General features: G+C 41.4%; 1 protein-coding gene across 1 annotated transcript; it reads right to left on the bottom strand.

Annotated features, from left to right (window-relative positions):
• Positions 1–2,601: 2,601 nt before the first annotated feature.
• On the bottom strand, positions 2,602–9,213 carry THG1L (tRNA-histidine guanylyltransferase 1 like). The gene is made up of 6 exons (XM_066342980.1): positions 8,982–9,213; positions 7,997–8,173; positions 7,521–7,690; positions 6,740–6,828; positions 5,232–5,339; positions 2,602–4,131 (listed from the first exon to the last, which is right to left on the bottom strand). Exons 1-6 carry the CDS (start codon positions 9,170–9,172, stop codon positions 3,970–3,972), a joined length of 897 nt encoding a protein of 298 aa, XP_066199077.1. The 5' UTR covers positions 9,173–9,213; the 3' UTR covers positions 2,602–3,969.
• Between the last annotated feature and the right edge of the window lie 8,073 nt (positions 9,214–17,286).

Genomic DNA, 17,286 nt, shown 5'->3' with positions numbered 1-17,286 from the left:
AAGAGGGCAAAGAATATCCCCATTTGCTTTCATGCTAAATACCTACACTCAAATTACTTAGCTTTTCCGAGTCTTTACAGTCTCATCTGAAATCCGACAGAAATAGTACCTATGTCCTAGAATTGTCCTAAGAATGAAGACAGAGTGCATATAGAGTGTGCAATAAATATGTTGGCTAATATCAGTTAAGTGCACAATGAAAGAATGAAGAATGGGTGAATCCCAGCTCTCCGTTTTCTACATCCTATTCAAAAAGTTATTTGCACTAACACCAGAAACCTTAGTATTAAAGAAAATTCGTTATAACACTGATTTTCTAAGCATTGCTAAGCAACCGGAGATAATGACCCAGCTCTTGGAAAACAGGATGATGGAGGATTTGCAAGACTGGTTGGACTTTAGAACCTATGCTCAGCAAAGCATTTTTTTTTTTGTTTTGGGTTTGTTTGTTTTTTACTGAGACAGATAGAGTCACAGAGAGGGACAGACAGGGACAGAGAGAGATGAGAAGCATCAATCATCAGTTTTTTGCTGCAACACCTTAGTTCATTGATTGCTTTCTCATGTGCCTTGATTGTGGGCCTTCAGCAGACCGGGTAACCCTTTGCTCAAGCCAATGACTTTGGGTCCAAGCTGGTGAGCTTTTGCTCAAACCTGATGAGCCTGAGCTCAAGCTGGCGACCTCAGGGTCTCGAACCTGAGTCCTCCGCATCCCAGTCCGATGCTCTATCCCACTGTGCCACCTCCTAGTCAGGCCATTTTTTGTTTTGTTTTGTTTTGTTTTTTACAGAGACAGAGAGCGAGTCAGAGAGGGATAGATAGGGACAGACAGACAGGAACGGAGAGAGATGAGAAGCATCAATCATCGGTTTTTCATTGTGGCACTTTAGTTGTTCATTGATTGCTTTCTCATATGTGCCTTGACCACGGGCCTTCAGCAGACTGAGTAACCCCTTGCTCAAGCCAGTGACCTTGGGTCCAAGCTGGTGAGCTTTGCTCAAACCAGATGAGCCCACGCTCAAGCTGGCGACTTCAGGGTCTCGAACCTGGGTCCTCCGCATCCCAGTCCGATGCTCTATCCACTGTGCTGCCGCCTGGTCAGGCAGTTTTTTGTTTTTTGATATTAAAATGAGTCTGTACGAAAAGCCCAGGTATTATCCCCTCATCCAGCAGAGGTAAGATATTCCAGTGACTAACAGGCCACAAAAATCCAACTGCCACCACTCTCAGAAACTAGCAACCAGTATGAACACTATACCAGTTGCTTTTCTGTACATCTTAGTTTCTTTAGATTTGAAAAGAAAGCCCAAGAGACTACTATTCTCTTAGAGAGCAAGATGAAAACCAGTATACAATTGTAATATACATTGGAATGAATACATATATAAAACCATCAAGCATGGAACTCCTAAGTAAACTGCTCACAAAAACTATGGGATATTTCAAAATAAATATGAAGCAGTAAGAAAAAAAGAAGCGTTTGATTTTTTTTTTTTTTTTTTTTTGTATTTTTCTGAAGCTGGAAACGGGGAGAGACAGTCAGACAGACTCCTGCATGCGCCCGACCGGAATCCATCCGGCACGCCCACCAGGGGCGAAGCTCTGCCCACCAGGGGGCGTCGCTCTGCCAAGACCAGAGCCACTCTAGCACCTGGGGCAGAGGTCAAGGAGCCATCCCCAGCGCCCAGGCCATCTTTGCTCCAATGGAACCTTGGCTGTGGGAGGGGAAGAGAGAGACAGAGAGGAAGGAGGGAGGGGGTGGAGAAGCAAATGGGCGCTTCTCCTGTGTGCCCTGGCCGGGAATCGAACCCGGGTCCCCCCGCACGCCAGGCCAACGCTCTACCGCTGAGCCAACCGGCCAGGGCCCAATTTTTTTTTATTCAACAAGAACATCAGAAAAGCAAATGACAAGTCAAAGAAAGTTGTTCAATTATGCAAATGAGATGCAAACTCAATTATCGTGATTGAGTAGCAAGTGACATATTGGTGGGGGTGAACAGAAGCATCTCAAATTGGACAAGAAATATCGCCTAATTTACAGATTTAGTTATGACATGAATGTTAAGCCTAGGCTATTCATTTGCTTAAAACCCTGTGCCAAAACAAAAAACTCAAAGCTGCAAATTGCTGACAATTCAAGGAACAAGTGCTTGTCCCAGTCATATGAAAAAATCAATAACCTTTGTAGTATCACATAGCATCCACAGAAAGTACATTTCTTTGGTTTTGTCTTGAAAAGTTGTAACTTGATTCCTATAATTTTGATATGAAATGTTATACTTACCACTTACATTTGTGTCAAGAGCTACATTATCTTATTGCTTCATTTGGCCTCACAGTATACCTTGTGGCCCAAAATACGGCATATTATCACCATAGGCATCAGAAGCCTTTGGGATTAAAACCCAGATTACTGAACCTCAAATCTTTATGGGGGAATATAAATTCAGCATTTTAAACAAGCATTCCAAGTAAATTTTTGCATCCAGAAGTCTGGAAACCACTGCTGTGATGAAAGGTATGTGTATTCTGATTTATGTAGACACACACACACAGGTTGGATTCAGACACTGCATTTGCAGGAGAATAATAAATGAGAAATTAAGCCAAGAAAATGGAAACCTTTTATTTTTCTTCTCAGAGTTGATCAATTACTAAACACAAGCCAAGCCACGTCTATTTCTGTGGAGTGAGAACAGGAAGGGAAAACACGGTGTCAACAGATGGAGTATCAATTGGTGAGGGAATAAGACCAGCCGTCACTCTTTCAAAACTATGTTTTCTTCTTGGCTGTAAATTCTGCAATGCAAGACTAGGCACTGGGACATGGGCTGTCTCTTAATTAATTCTTAATGAGCCAAATAACTTCTTTCCTCTAAAATATGAAATGAGGACAAGAGGCAATGTGAGTTTTTTCCCCACCTGTCCCCACCACCTCCCCGTTTCAGAGGCCTACAGCTTGGCAACAGGAAATGACTGCAGTTCTCTGGGCACCTCACCCATCCCGTCTCCACTGGCCATCAGCAGGTGGAGCTGTCAGGACTCCTTTGCCACCTGCCGCCTGTAACCTCCCAAGGGGAGTGTTGACCCCTCTGCTGTCCCATTCAAATGTCACTGTTCTAGTTATACAGAGGCTATCCGAAAACCTTCTTCAGGAACTCCAACAGGTGACAGGGTAACTTTTAAAACAAGTATCTAAAGGACAAGGAGTGGATGTTTCTCCCTCTCATTCACTCGTTCTCACATATTTTCTCTCTCAAGTACACACATAATTCTTAGAAAGAGATAAATGACCTTGCAAACAATACACCAGGCAAGATGATGATGATGATGATCATGCTGATTAATTCCACAAAATCAATCTAAGGAATGTTTAAGGACATCCAACCTATTCATTTGTTCAGCCAAGGTTGCCAACTTGGAGACTGACACAAAGCTCTGAGTTTTCCCTGGAATTCCTGAATTCAGAGACATACTGCAGGCATCAACCTATATTTACTTCAGGTCTGCCAAAGATGAATGCAAGCAGATGGGTGGGGAAGGTGAGATTTCAGGTCACTGGATTCTCTCGTTAAGAACAGGTGCACAAGAGTATATTTGGGGCTCATCTTCCATCATAGTAAAAAGAGGTTGGCAGGTTTCTGTTAAGTCTTATGCCACAATTTAAACTCGATTCATTCTGCAAGGCATAAAACAGTCTTGCTTTATAAAAATAGTACCACAATTTTAAAATAATGCACTTCTTCCAAAGGAACTATGTTCCAACACTGTAAAAAAAAAAAATGTTCCACTTAAAGTAGAACAAGATATTTCACCCCATCCATGCCTTCCTTCCCTGTTCGCCTCCCAACCAGAGTCATGTCACTCCTGGAACACTGTCTGTGTGGTAGGGATGCCAGGGCCACCCAAGGCCTGAAGACTTGGGGGGGCCTTCCTTGGTTAAGCACAGCAAGACAGAAAAGCCAAGGGTCAGCTGTCTTCATCTAGGATCTCAGGGTGTTCCTTCCAGAAAGCATCCCCAATGATGTCGCAGTGCAAGGGCACTGGCTTAGTCCTGGTTCGGGTCACTGACATCTTTTTCCCTTCCATTTCTGCTGGCAGCTTAACTTCTTTTGTTGTGACTTCACCCACCTGTAGGTAAGTTAAAATATTGACATTGTTAACTCGAGAGTGGGTTTGGAGGAAAGGGGAAGATGTGAGTGAGGTTTGCTTTCTTACTTTATATACTTTTGACATATATATATATATATATATATATATATATATATATATATGTATTCATCAGGAGATAAACAGACACATACACACATATCTCAGCATACACTAGTTCCTTTACAATTAAAACACTTTCAGAAAGAACATCTTAGGAACCAAGGAGACTTCTTGTTCCTTGTTAGCAATAACTCTAGAATTAATGGTATTTTTGTTCTCCTGTCTGCAGTAAGTACCCAAATCTGTGCCAAAGAACAAATGTGCTTTAAAAATACTAATAAAAGTGCTGACGCTGTTAGTGGAATGATGAGCTCTCAAGGTTCCCCTTAGTACTTGAAAACATTCATTTCAGAAAAACTACTTTGGATTGAAGGAAATGAATTTAGAGGAGTCATTATGATCAGGAGCTGGTACAGACAGAAAATACTGGCAGAGTTAAGGATTTAGGGAAATGTACATACACACTCATTACAGAATATTAAGGTTAGTATGAATGTCTGGGGAGTCTCAGGATTATTCTGCAAGAGTCAGAACACTCATATCAACATCTCTTGTGGCCTCATTCTGTCACAGGATGCACAGACCACTTAATGGCAGTATCCAGTATGGCAGAAAGTATTCTCTAGAATGTTCTATGAATGCAAAAATCATTATCTATGTACTGCAATCAGGGTTTTATTTGATTTGAGGAGAGCTTGACACCAAAAATAAGGGTACTAGTTCTAAAATTCGGTGATCCTACTCACAGAGGAAATTTAAGATCACAAAGTTCACTGGCAAACTGATACAATGAGCATGGACGAACCAAAAAAAAAAAAAAAACAAAAAACACAAAAAGACAAACAAACAAAAAACCCCACAGAAATAGTAACCTATAGCATTCTCATTCTGGAAAGGATCTAATCTGTGTTAATAACTGCAGTCCTATCAGCACACAGGCTGCAGGAAAGACAGCCGTGGGGTGGGCTCAGACTCTCTTCTTTCCTGATCTCCATTTTCTTGGGACACAACACCATTACCTTTTGCCATATCAGCAGAGTCCCTTTTCTATATATCAGCGGCTCATTATTGTAATTGATGTTAAATTCAGAAAACAAAATCTCATTCTTGTCTGCTGCAAGAGTTCCCTAAGGAAAGAAAAACAGATAGACAAAGCTTTGTATATTTTCTCTCTCCCCTAACCCTACATTCCACCCTCTACCTAACCTTCTACAAACAAATCAAGAAGTGAAGTGCCTTATCAAATATCTTTTGATACTCAAGACTTTTGCATGATTTTAAGAGCAGTTCAAATCTTTAGATGTAAAAATTCATAAAATTCTCTTCTGCTAACCACTATGCTGTTTGTATACCTGAGACTAATACAGAATAATATTGAATGTAGTAAAAAACAAACAATGGCTTTACAAGTAATGACTGTGGTGGATAACAGGAATTAACAGTGAGACTATCTACTCTGTACTGGATATGTTATGTGTATTTTCTTATTTGACCCTCATAACCATCTCCATTTTAGACATGAGAACTCTGAAGCTTAGAAAGTTTATATAAATTGCCCAAGACTATAGTTCTTATTCTTCTAAGAAGAACCAAAATCTAAACTTGGCTCTTCCAAACTGGATAGACCTATTAATATTCTTATATGTAAATCTTCATCACCACTATTAGCAATGGCAACCATTCACTGAATAACTATAAAGTGCCAGGCACTGTATCAGGAGCTTTTACAATACATAACCTCATTTCAGAGTACTCATCCTACAAGTAGCACTGTTATCTAAGAAAAGCAACGTGCTTTGTGCTATCCTGTGTGTTTTACATTATGCCATTTAATTTTCACCATAAACCCATTAGACAGAAACTATTATTTTCCACATTTAACCTATAAAAAACTAAGGCAGAGAGAATAAAATTAAACAGAAGCACGCTTTGAGTACAATTACTTGACTTCCAGCATCTAGATTCTTTTTTTTTATTCACTTTTTTTTTTTGAGAGAGAGAGAAAGGGGGGAGGAGCAGAAAGCATCAACTCTCATATGTGCCTTGACCAGGCAAGCCTAGGGTTTTGAACCAGCGACCTCAGAGTTCCAGGTCGATGCTTGATCTACTGCACCACCACAGGACAGGCCAGCATCCTTTAAAATACACACGGGTCAGAGGCCCACGAAACCAGAGGAGCCAAGCAGGGAAGAGCAATGAGGGAAGAGGCCAGGTGAGACTGACAGAAAAGAAGAGCTCATGCCCTGTCTAGGGAGGGCAGCCGCCACTCAGCTCCAGCCAAGCCTTTCCACGTGGGAATGCAGAGCCAATGTCACTGATTCCATTTTCCAACTGAGGACACTGAGGCTCAGGGATCAGTGACTCATACAGTGTCACAGAGCAAGCAAGCAGCAGAGCTGCTACTAAGATGGTTTTTATACACTTTCAAAACAAGGCTGTAAAGAGAGCTTTAAAAGAATGCAGAACATTGTGGGCAAGCCCACAGAAAACTCTCGAGTTAAGCATTAATGCAGTAAGATCTTTATACCTGTAATCTCCCTTGGGCTTGTACTGGTGTCAGTCCAGACTGCTGTACGAGTGCCCAGAAAACTGTATTATAAAGATTATTGATATGACCTGTGGGGAGAACAAATAGCAGTTTATACATACATAATCTCTATTCGGTATTCATGCTTTACAGAATGCTAGATCCCAAATCTATCCTCTTTAAACTAAAGAGATGTCAGAGATATTTAGTGACCTGCCCAAAAGAATACACAGGACACATGGGGGGAAGTGAGCTACCAGAAACAAACTCATTTCCTATCAGTTTTATATCCTGTCATTTCGGTTATACTTTCCACAAATCTGTTAACTTGTGTACTCAGCATAGGGATACTTTCAAAGTTACGTGATTGACATTATTCCTATCTGTTTTCCCGCTCTCCTGGCAAAATCAAGATACACCAAATGAGAAAAAGTCTCACACTCACACCCACTGAGTAGGTGACCCCTCCCAGCAGGGGAACAGGGAATGTTAGAAACTGTGGTGTGTGTGTGTAAAGACAGCAGTCACTGCACAGGTTCTGTCCAATACTAAGTGGGAATATAGACCTAGTACTGCCAGATCTTCTGATTAAAAAAGAAAAAAAAAGTTGGAAATAGGGCTATTTATATGAAATCTCCCAAATTCTCACTTTCAACTAATTTAAAATTTTTTTGGACTATTTCATTCCAAACAAAACTACATGAACCAAACTTGTTCCAGATCACCACTTCCAAAGTATGGAATTGTTGGTTTAATTAGATGTTTAATTCTTTTCACTTACAATCTGCTTGCCGCCAACTGAGGTAGTCCTTTAAGGTCTGGTTGTTAGGATACACCACAACTCTTCCATCAAAGCCTGGGGGGTACAGAAGGGGCTGGTCCTCAAAGTAATCCCGCCAATAAAACACGTAACTGGAAGCGAACTGGGAGGCGACGTGAGTCATGAACTTACTTGCAGGTATAAAGCACAACGGGTGGAGCAAGAAAAGAGAAAATACATGACATTAACTCAACACCATGATAGGGCCCGTGGGTGCAACAGAGAGATTACACAAACTGGCCAGCAAACCTAGAGATAAAATATGTTGGGCCAAGAAAAACTATTTAATATTTCAGTCACATACTTAAAATGTGGCTTGCCTCACCTTCTAGCCCTGTAAGTAACTTACTAGTGTCCATGTTTTCTTTGTAGGATGTAATGTGAATTTATGGTTCCAGAGGGGTCCCTGTTCAGTTCTGGTAGGGCTAGGGAATTACCTGGCTCTCCTTTTAAACCAAGTGCTTTTCCGCTTGAACACAAAGCTGTACTCATCACTCTGTCCATATGCGATCACAATATCCTCTAGTTCTTCCATTACGGTCTGAGCACATTTGGTCATTAGGTGGAGAGCACGGCTGTCATTAGGTTTTGCAAAGTTGTGTTTCTCAGAAAACCTTCACGAGAGAAAGGGAAAAGGGCATGGATGACAAGAGAGCTTGTCATGAACACTCTGGATCAAAGACGCTGCTTAAAGACGGTACTGTAATAGTGCTGTGAGTGCTAACCTTCCACTAGCCACAACCCAATCCACTGCCTTAAGAATTCAGGTTTTTCTTGTCCTGAACAACTGAGAAAAGGGGACATAATATCTAAGCCTCAATTCCCTTTTATATAAAATTGGGATAAAAATCTCTGTAAAAATGCCCTGAAGATTAGGCGAAGTTAAATGTAAATATGTCTGGCTCCCTAGAAGTGTTCAATAAATGTTATAATAATCGTTATTAAAATAGCACTTTAAAAAAGTAAATTCCCATCTTTGTTCCCCTTTTTTCTACCTATTGTCTGATTTGGTTTTCCTCCTGAGCCCAGTCCGTGTGGTCTGTTACTAAAAATGAAGCAAGTACATACTGCTAAATGTTGTCCACGGCAAGGCCTAAATAGGCCTCTGAAGAGTCAGCACTCTAAAATAGCTGGGCAATTTGCTGAAGAGCTGAAGCAGTGTGTCCGAGAGTGATTTTTTCCCACAAGGTCCTTGCTAACAGGTCTCTGCTCCGAGTTACTCACCAGGGGAACACCAGCCCTTTTCACTACCTTGACCAGCTCGCGTCCAAATACATCTTAGCCAACATGTAGACCGACGCTCAATGCCGCGCGCTCATTGGCTGCCGCGTTACCGCGGTGACCACGAGGCCTGAGATCAGAGCGCTTGGCTTTCCCCGGAAATGCAGGCGGACCTCACAGCCCAGAGCCGAGCTCACTCACCGATGGAAATTCCTGCCATCCAGTCGCACAACCACCCAGCATTGTGGCAGGCAAGTGTCGTCAGCCTCGAAGTCCCGCACGTACTCGAACTTGCTCTTTGCCATGGTCGCCCTTAATTTCAAGCACCGTTTCAAAGTGACATCAGTGGAAGCCAAGCAATCGCGAATCTTCACGTTGCAAGCTGCCCACATTCCCGCCCCAACCCTGCCACGCGGAAGGTAAAGGAAAGGAGATCCCCGCCCCGGAAGTTCCTATGTCTTTGCGTGGCCGCTCTAGCCTTTGTGGAGGTCCGCATCTTTCTCGCCTCTCTTTGTAGTCCTTGATCCACTTCCGGGCTTGGTGGAGGATTCCAGTCTTTTGTTCGCACGAGCTGTGGCTGCTGGCTTTTGTCCTGTCCTACAACAAATCACTTTGACGAAATTTAAAATAATTTATTCCTAAGTTTGAAGTTTTGTGATTTTTTTCTAAATATTATTTATTTACTTAATAGAAAAATTAAAAATACAGAAAAATATATTAATACTTCAGATCTCCCCTCTCCATGCCAAAGTATTGGAGCTTCCTTCCAGTCTTTTTTTCTCTTTCTATATGTATGTTTACACAGGGAGCACACAAATTGTAATCATACACCTATGCAATGTTTTATATTTTCCCACTCACCTTGAGCATTTTCAAATGTCATTAGTCAAAGAAAAATTGATCTTATTCCAACATATGGACATACTAAATTAACTTAGTCAACCTTCTCACAATTAGATGATCAGAGACCCAGTATTTTATTTCTTTTTTTTTTTACAGAGGCAGAGATAGACAGGGACAGACAGACAGGAATGGAGAGAGATGAGAAGCATCAATCATCAGTTTCTCGTTGCGCGTTGCGACTTCTTAGTTGTTCGTTGATTGCTTTCTCACATGTGCCCTGACCGCGGGCCTTCAGCAGACGAGTAACCCCCTGCTGGAGCCAGCGACCTTGGGTCTAAGCTGGTGAGCTCTTTGCTCAAACCAGATGAGCCCGCGCTCAAGCTGGCGACCTCGGGGTCTCGAACCTGGGTCCTTCCGCATCCCAGTCCGACGCTCTATCCACTGCGCCACCACCTAGTCAGGCCAGTATTTTATTTCTTGATGCTGGTTGATATAGTATTGATAAAACCCTATTATTTGTATTATGCTTTATGATTTATAAAGCTTTTTTGAATCCATTACTTACATTATTATTCTTATCCTCAAGAAAATTATTCAAACAATATAAAAGGATATGTGGTAAAAAGTCAGTCTCTTGCTAACTCCTCCTAATTCCCTACTTTAGGCAATTACTATTACCATTTTCTAGTACCTCCATCCTGGGAGAAATATAGATATATAGAAGATATAAATAAGTACATATTAAGTCTAAGTGTAAAAATATATATAATATATACCATATTTCCCCATGTATAGGATGCATCCTACCGTATATCTCAATATGTCACAGCAACAGGCTGTTACTTCCTTCCCCCAGGACAAGTCGTTGGGGGGGGGGGGCTTCAAGAGCAGGCAAGAAGGGAGGACTGCTTCCTCACTTGCCAGCTGGGAAGCTGCTGCATTTTCCTGGTGCTGTCACTATAGGAAGACACCAAGAGAGTCACTGGAAGATCCTGATGGGTGTCGTCTCCTGCTTCCAAGTTTGGGGTGTATGAGTAGGTAGAGACTACTGACTACATCACACTGAGGTTTCTGGAGCAGGAGCTGAGAGTTGTCTATGAAGTCACCCCTCCTGAAGAGGGTTTGGAGACAGAGCTAGAAGAGCCAAAGGGAGCTATGGCTACTCCTCTTCAAGGGATCCTAGGAGGATCTGGCTATGCAAAAAAAGGCATCAGGACAACTGTGCACCTTGCCAAAGAAGGAAAAGACCTCCCACCACCAGATTGAAGACCAATCACACGAGGAGGCCTCTGCTTCCCTACCTGCAGCCCACCCCTCAATGAGATGGGAATTAAGCCTTGAAAAGAGGATGATCCAGAGGATCACAGACCAGGAGATCCTCCCACCTCCATTCCAGGTTGTTGGAGTGGGGGCAGAGTGAAAGAGCAGACTCAGGACCTCCCCACTCCAAGTCCTTTTAGTAATAAGACTGGTCTGTGCTAGGGTCAAGGAGAAGGGAGTGGGTAATGATGTTTATCACAAAAGGACAAATACTGTATGATTCCAGATACACAATGAAGTGCTTAGAGTAGTCATATTCATAGAGAAAGAAAATAGAGTTAGCCTGACCAGGTGGTGGTGCAGTGGATAGAGCATCAACCTGGGATGCTGCTGAAAACCTAGGTTCAAAACCCAGAGGTCACCATCCTGGGGGCTCACCAGCTTAAGTGTGGGCTCACCAGCTTGAGTGTGGGCTCACCAGCCTGAGTGTGGGCTCACCAGCTTGAGTGTGGGCTCACCAGCCTGAGTGTGGGCTCCCCAGCTTGAGTGTGGGCTCACCAGCTTGAGCACAGGGTTGCCAGCTTGAGCGTGGGGTTGCCAGCTTGAGCATGGGCTCATAGACTGATCCCATGACCACTGACTTGAGCCCAAAGGTTGCTGGCTTGAGCTCAAGGTCAATGGCATGAGCAAGGGGTCACTGGCTCAGCTGGAGCCCTTCACCCTGGTCAAGGCATGTATGTGAAAGCAATCAATGAACAACCGAAGTGCCACAACTAACAATTGATGCGTCTCATCCCTTTCCCTTTTCTGTCTGTGTGTCCCTGTCTGTCACTTTCTCTGTCTCACTTGCAAAAGAAAAAGAAAAAAAGGGAGGGAGTGAGGTAGGGAGAGAGAGAGGAGGAAATAAATATGAGTGATAGTTGCTAGGGGGTAAGAGGAGTGGGGAAAGGTAAACTTGTTTAGTTTCAATTTTGTAAAAGATGAAAAGAGTTCTAGAAATTGGTTACACAACAATATAAAAATACTTTGCACTACTGAACTGTCCACTTAAAATGGTTAAGATGGTAAATTGTATATGTATTTTACCACAATTAAAAATAAAAAAATCCTGCACACAATAGATATTTATGACCTAACTTGATACTGACTTCTATTTTTTTAAAAATTCTATTACTTAGGAGATCACTTACTCACTGAGGCTGACAGAAAAGTAATTGCCTTTCTTTGGTCTGGAAGTCATATTTCAGTTTGTCTTCCCTGATGCTGACTCATTTCATTTGCACTAAGAGCTGCATTATGTAAATGAAATCCATGGTGGAGGGGTAAGAAGAAGGAGTAATTTGTCTCTAAAGTCTCCTTCCCCTCTCTAAACCACTCTAATCAAATTTCAGGCTGGAAGTAATGTACAGTACTGCTTCCAGGAATGGACTGCCTAGTTCTGTCATGGTTTTGCAGTCATAGTTTTGCCTGCCTAGCACCCCTTTACCTGTCTTCTGGCAATGGCTCCCCATCTGTCCTGTCTCCACCATCGTATCATTTGGTTCATGTGGGATAACCCCATCTCACCTTTGCTCTGAGGTGAGCACATGACCAAGACCACTGTAGTATCTCAGTATGAATTACACAAAGGGCCCCCTCTCCAGTACAACTAGTTGTGTGCAGTCAAAGGATTGGTTAAGTATGCCCTGCACTGGATGTCAGCCCCTGCTTGTCCTCTTTGTGTTGACCACTTGCACAAATATTTACGGTGGCCTCACCAATAACCGAGACTTGGCCAGTCCAGTTCAGAGATATGCACCTGTAACAAGCCAAGTCAACGACAGAGTCTGGCACTTTGCTAGAATAACTGGGAAAAACAATCTCTCTTCCTGTCAGCATTGCTACACTGGAGGCCACACTGCCTTCAAGAGGGAAAAGCCTGCTCATCAATTCCGCCTGTGCAAAGGAAAAAACTCTGAGAGACGGAGAAAAATATTTCTGGTGACGCTGAGCATCAATCAGCCTGGAGCTAGCATTACTCCCAGACTCTTTTTTTTTTTTTTTGTATTTTTCTGAAGCTGGAAACGGGGAGGCAGTCAGACAGATTCCCGCATGCGCCCGACCGGGATCCACCCGGCACGCCTACCAGGGGGCGACGCTCTGCCCATCTTGGGGTGTTGCTTTGTTGCAACCAGAGCCATTCTAGCGCCTGAGGCAGAGGCCACAGAGCCATCCTCAGCACCCGGGCCATCTTTGCTCCAATGGAGCCTCGGCTGCGAGAGGGGAAGAGAGAGACAGAGAGGAAGGAGAGGGGGAGGGGTGGAGAAGCAGATGGGCGCTTCTCCTGTGTGCCCTGGCTGGGAATCGAACCCGGGACTCCTGCACGCCAGGCTGACGCTCTACCACTGAGCCAACCCGCCAGGGCTACTCCCAGACTCTTAACAAGTTCCAGGAGGACAGGGACCTTGCTTAATAATTTTCAAAGCTGTAACCCCTATGCCTAGAACAGTGTCTGGCACATGGAAAGCAATCAATAAATATTACTTGTGAGATTATGATGATAAAATCCTTTTTTTTTGTATATGAAACTGGGATTTTAGAAGTCTCAATTCATTGGGGTAAAAATAAATAACAACTTCATTTTCCCCCCAGTAACTGCTCTCTCATGTTCTCCTTTCTTGCTGGTTAGTAATTCCCGTCAAGAATCTTGGCCAGATCCAGGCAACTTTCTCCCTCTCAGTCCTAGTCCATCCTGTATCAACTCAGGGTAGGAGAGTGATTCATAGATCAGATCAGAAGTTCTGGCTTTTTTTTTTAAAACATATCTTTCAGGGAAGTAGCTGGCTCTAAACTTGTAGTGGCTGTTTGAACTCAGAAGTGGGCTACTTCACATCTCATGTTCTCAGTTTGAGGCCTTAGGTATAATTTCAGAACAAGAGGAAAAATCCCACTCAACATTTTATCGGATTTGGGTTGGATCAGAAAGTCATTCATATAGATGAGATGAATTTGACATTTTGGATAAATGCGAGAATGTAATATATGCAAGGTAGATTGAGGAGACATGTGAAGACCCACAAAGAGATGGAAAATTAATCTGGCTCTGGTGTGAAGAGTAAGTAAACATGAAGAAAACCTGGAGGCAGCTAGCCAACTGAGAACCTGCTTCAATATTTCAGATATGCAGTGCTGAATAAAAGAGATGAAAAAAATGCAATGAATTTGACATCCATAAAACATGCTGAGGTCCGAAATCACAGAAAGCTTTAACCCTTTTTAAGGAAAGGCAAGGCATTGAGAGATCTTAAAATAACATAGATATTATTATTGATACAGAGTCATGTTCACATAACAAACTAGGAGTTATTCATAAGGCTACATAATAATTTGGCCCTGAATGGGCCATAAATTGGGAACAAAATTGATACAAACAGATATACCCCCCCACCCGTGGCTGGAATTGTTTATTTTTATTTATTTATTTATTTATTTATTTTGTGGGAGAGACAGAGTCAGAGAGAGGGACAGATAGGGACAGACAGGAAGGGAGAGGTGAGAAACATCAATTCTTCATTGCGGTTCCTTAGTTGTTCACTGATTGATTTCTCATATGTGCCTTGACCGGGGGCCTATAGCAGACTGATTGACCCCTTGCTCAAGCCAGTGACCTTGGGTTCAAGCTGATGAGCCTTGCTCAAACCAGATGAGCCCGCGCTCAAGCTGGCGACCTCGGGGTCTCGAACCTGGGTCCTCCACGTCCCAGTCCGATGCTCTATCCACTGAGCCACCACCTGGTCAGGCTGGAATGGTTTATTGAAGAAGGAATTTGAAATCTTCATGCCCATATAAAGGTGGAATCTGGATTGTGAATTGATTTTCTATTTAACTTATATTGTTACCCATTTCTAAGCAACAGAAATTAAAGGCAAAAGAGTAACTTGCTAGGGAAAAATAATTTCCTAATTCAAGTTTAAAGACTAAGCAGAAACCAATTTTTAAAAACCAGAAAAACAATTAAGAAAATTAGGGAAACTGATAGTTGGTTCTTGGAAAAGATCTGTGCAGTTGATAAAATTTTAATAAAATGAGCAAGGAAAAAAGAGAAAAGATACAAGTTACCAAAATTAGGACTGAAAGAACAAACATTCTGAACCCTACTAAAATTAAAAGGATTATAAAGGAAAATTATGAACAAACTCATGATGTGAACAATCTGACAACTTTGTTGAAATGGGCAAATTCATAGAAATTATAAAACTGCCTCAAGGTGAAATATAAAGACATTAAATTATTTAATTTAGATATTAAAAAATCTTCTTACAAAGGATAGTCCACACCTAGATGGCATTCTTTGCTGGTGAATCTATCAACATTTAAGGAATTAATAATACCAGTCAAACACAAACCCTTTCAAAAACAAGAGAAAGGAACATGTGGAAACTCATTATACCTGACACCAAAACTGCAGACCAAGATACCACAAGAAACTACAGACCAGTACCCTTCATGACTATAAACGCTAAAAATTTTAAAGATAAAGGAATCGGATCCAGTAATGTATAAAAAGGATTATGAAACATGACCAGCTGAAGCTTATCCAAGAATGCAGGTTAAGTTAACATCTGAGTATTAATTAATGTAATGTTCTCCTTAATAGAATAAAGCAGGCGTCAGCAAACTACAGCCCACAGGCCAAATCTGGTATGCTTTTTGTTTCTGTAAATTAAGTTTTATCAAAATACAATCACGCCCATTCATTTACATGTTCTCTATTATTGCCTTCATGCTACAACAGAGTTGACTGGTTGCAACAGCTATCATATAGCTCACAAAACCAAAGAATATTTATTATATGGCCCTTTCTGGAAAATGTTGCTGACCCCTGAAATAAAGTAGAAAGCCATATGATCATTCAATAGATGTAGAAAAAGCATTTGATAAAATCCAACAAAACATACATGATTAATCTCTCCATCAACTAGGAATAGAAGAAAACTTCTACATAAAACCTACAACTATCATCAAACTTAAAGACTAAAGACAATGCATTCCCCCTAACATTGGGTACAAAACAAGCGTGACCGCTCTCACTACTTCTATTCAACACTGAACTGGAGCTTCTATCCAGTGCAATAAGGCATGAAAATATGAATACAAAATCAATATACAACCAACTAGCAATGAAGTTAAGAAAACAATTACATGCACAACAGCATATTCAGGAATAAGATCACTGGAAATTACAAAACATTGTCAGACAATGTTCTGGAACTGGAGTGCAGTGATGGTTACATAACTTTATAAATTTCTTAAAACTCAACTTATAAACACAGACAACAGTGTGGGGGTTGCAGGAAGGAAAGGGGGTGGAGGGAGGTGGAGGAGGGGGGAGTGGGGACCGATGGCGATGGAGACTCGACTTGGGGCAGTGAACACACAAGGTAATATACAGAGGAGGTATTACAGAACTGTGCACTTAAAACCTGTATCATTTCATTAACCAAAGTCACTGCAATAAATTCAATTTAAAATAAAAAACTAATAAAAAATTAAGAATTCACTGAATTTCATTTAACTATATACTTGTGATGAATAAACTTCAACAAGGCTGTTTTTAAAAAAATTTTTTTAAAGAGTGCTTTCTGCTGAAAACACACTCCCAATATACTGTGTGCATTGCTGTCACAGAGGATTGTCACATGACTTTCTTTTGAACTGCTAATTCAGATTGGATTAACTAATCTTGCATGAAATCAACACTAACCTGATTTGTTTCTTTGCCTCTTTTATCAGCCGTTGTTTATGCCCATTTTTGGCTTTATCAAAGTGTGGTTCAGGGACTGACTTAGAGAATCTGCTAGGGTTAACACCATTTTCATAACAATTCTAGGACAATATTTGCCTTCTTCACTATAATGTCTCATGAGTATAAAATGAAGCTTTCTGGAGCCTATATGACATGTGAATCACAACAGATTGAAAGCAGAAGCAGACATTAGACTACATTTTTTTTTTATTTTTTATTAAGCCAGACATTAGAGTCACAGTGCTACTCTTCTAACTTTGGGGAAAACATAGTTTTATCATGAAAGTATGTTATGGTAACATGTAATGGGTATAGTATTGACATCTTAAATTGATAACTAAATATTTTTAAAGTCCTCAAGTTTTAATTTAGAATATGGTAAATATTGATAGATAAAACCACATAAATAAAAACTCTTTGTATTCTTCAATCACTTTTGTGGGTGTAAAAGTTTCCTGAGATAGAAAGTTTGAGAAAGACTGCCCTTGTGTACCTGCCAGGTATAAGAACTCCTGTTTGCCACATTTGACAACAGAGATTAGAAAGAGAATTGGAGCAGGTCTTCTTTCAGAGATAATTTGTGTTGGTTAAAAATATCATGTGTCAGCCCTGGCCGGT

Source organism: Saccopteryx leptura, chromosome 6 (genome assembly GCF_036850995.1).
Source record: "Saccopteryx leptura isolate mSacLep1 chromosome 6, mSacLep1_pri_phased_curated, whole genome shotgun sequence".
In the NCBI taxonomy this organism is placed as follows: domain Eukaryota; kingdom Metazoa; phylum Chordata; class Mammalia; order Chiroptera; family Emballonuridae; genus Saccopteryx; species Saccopteryx leptura.
This window is presented reverse-complemented; position numbering and strand designations above follow the sequence as displayed.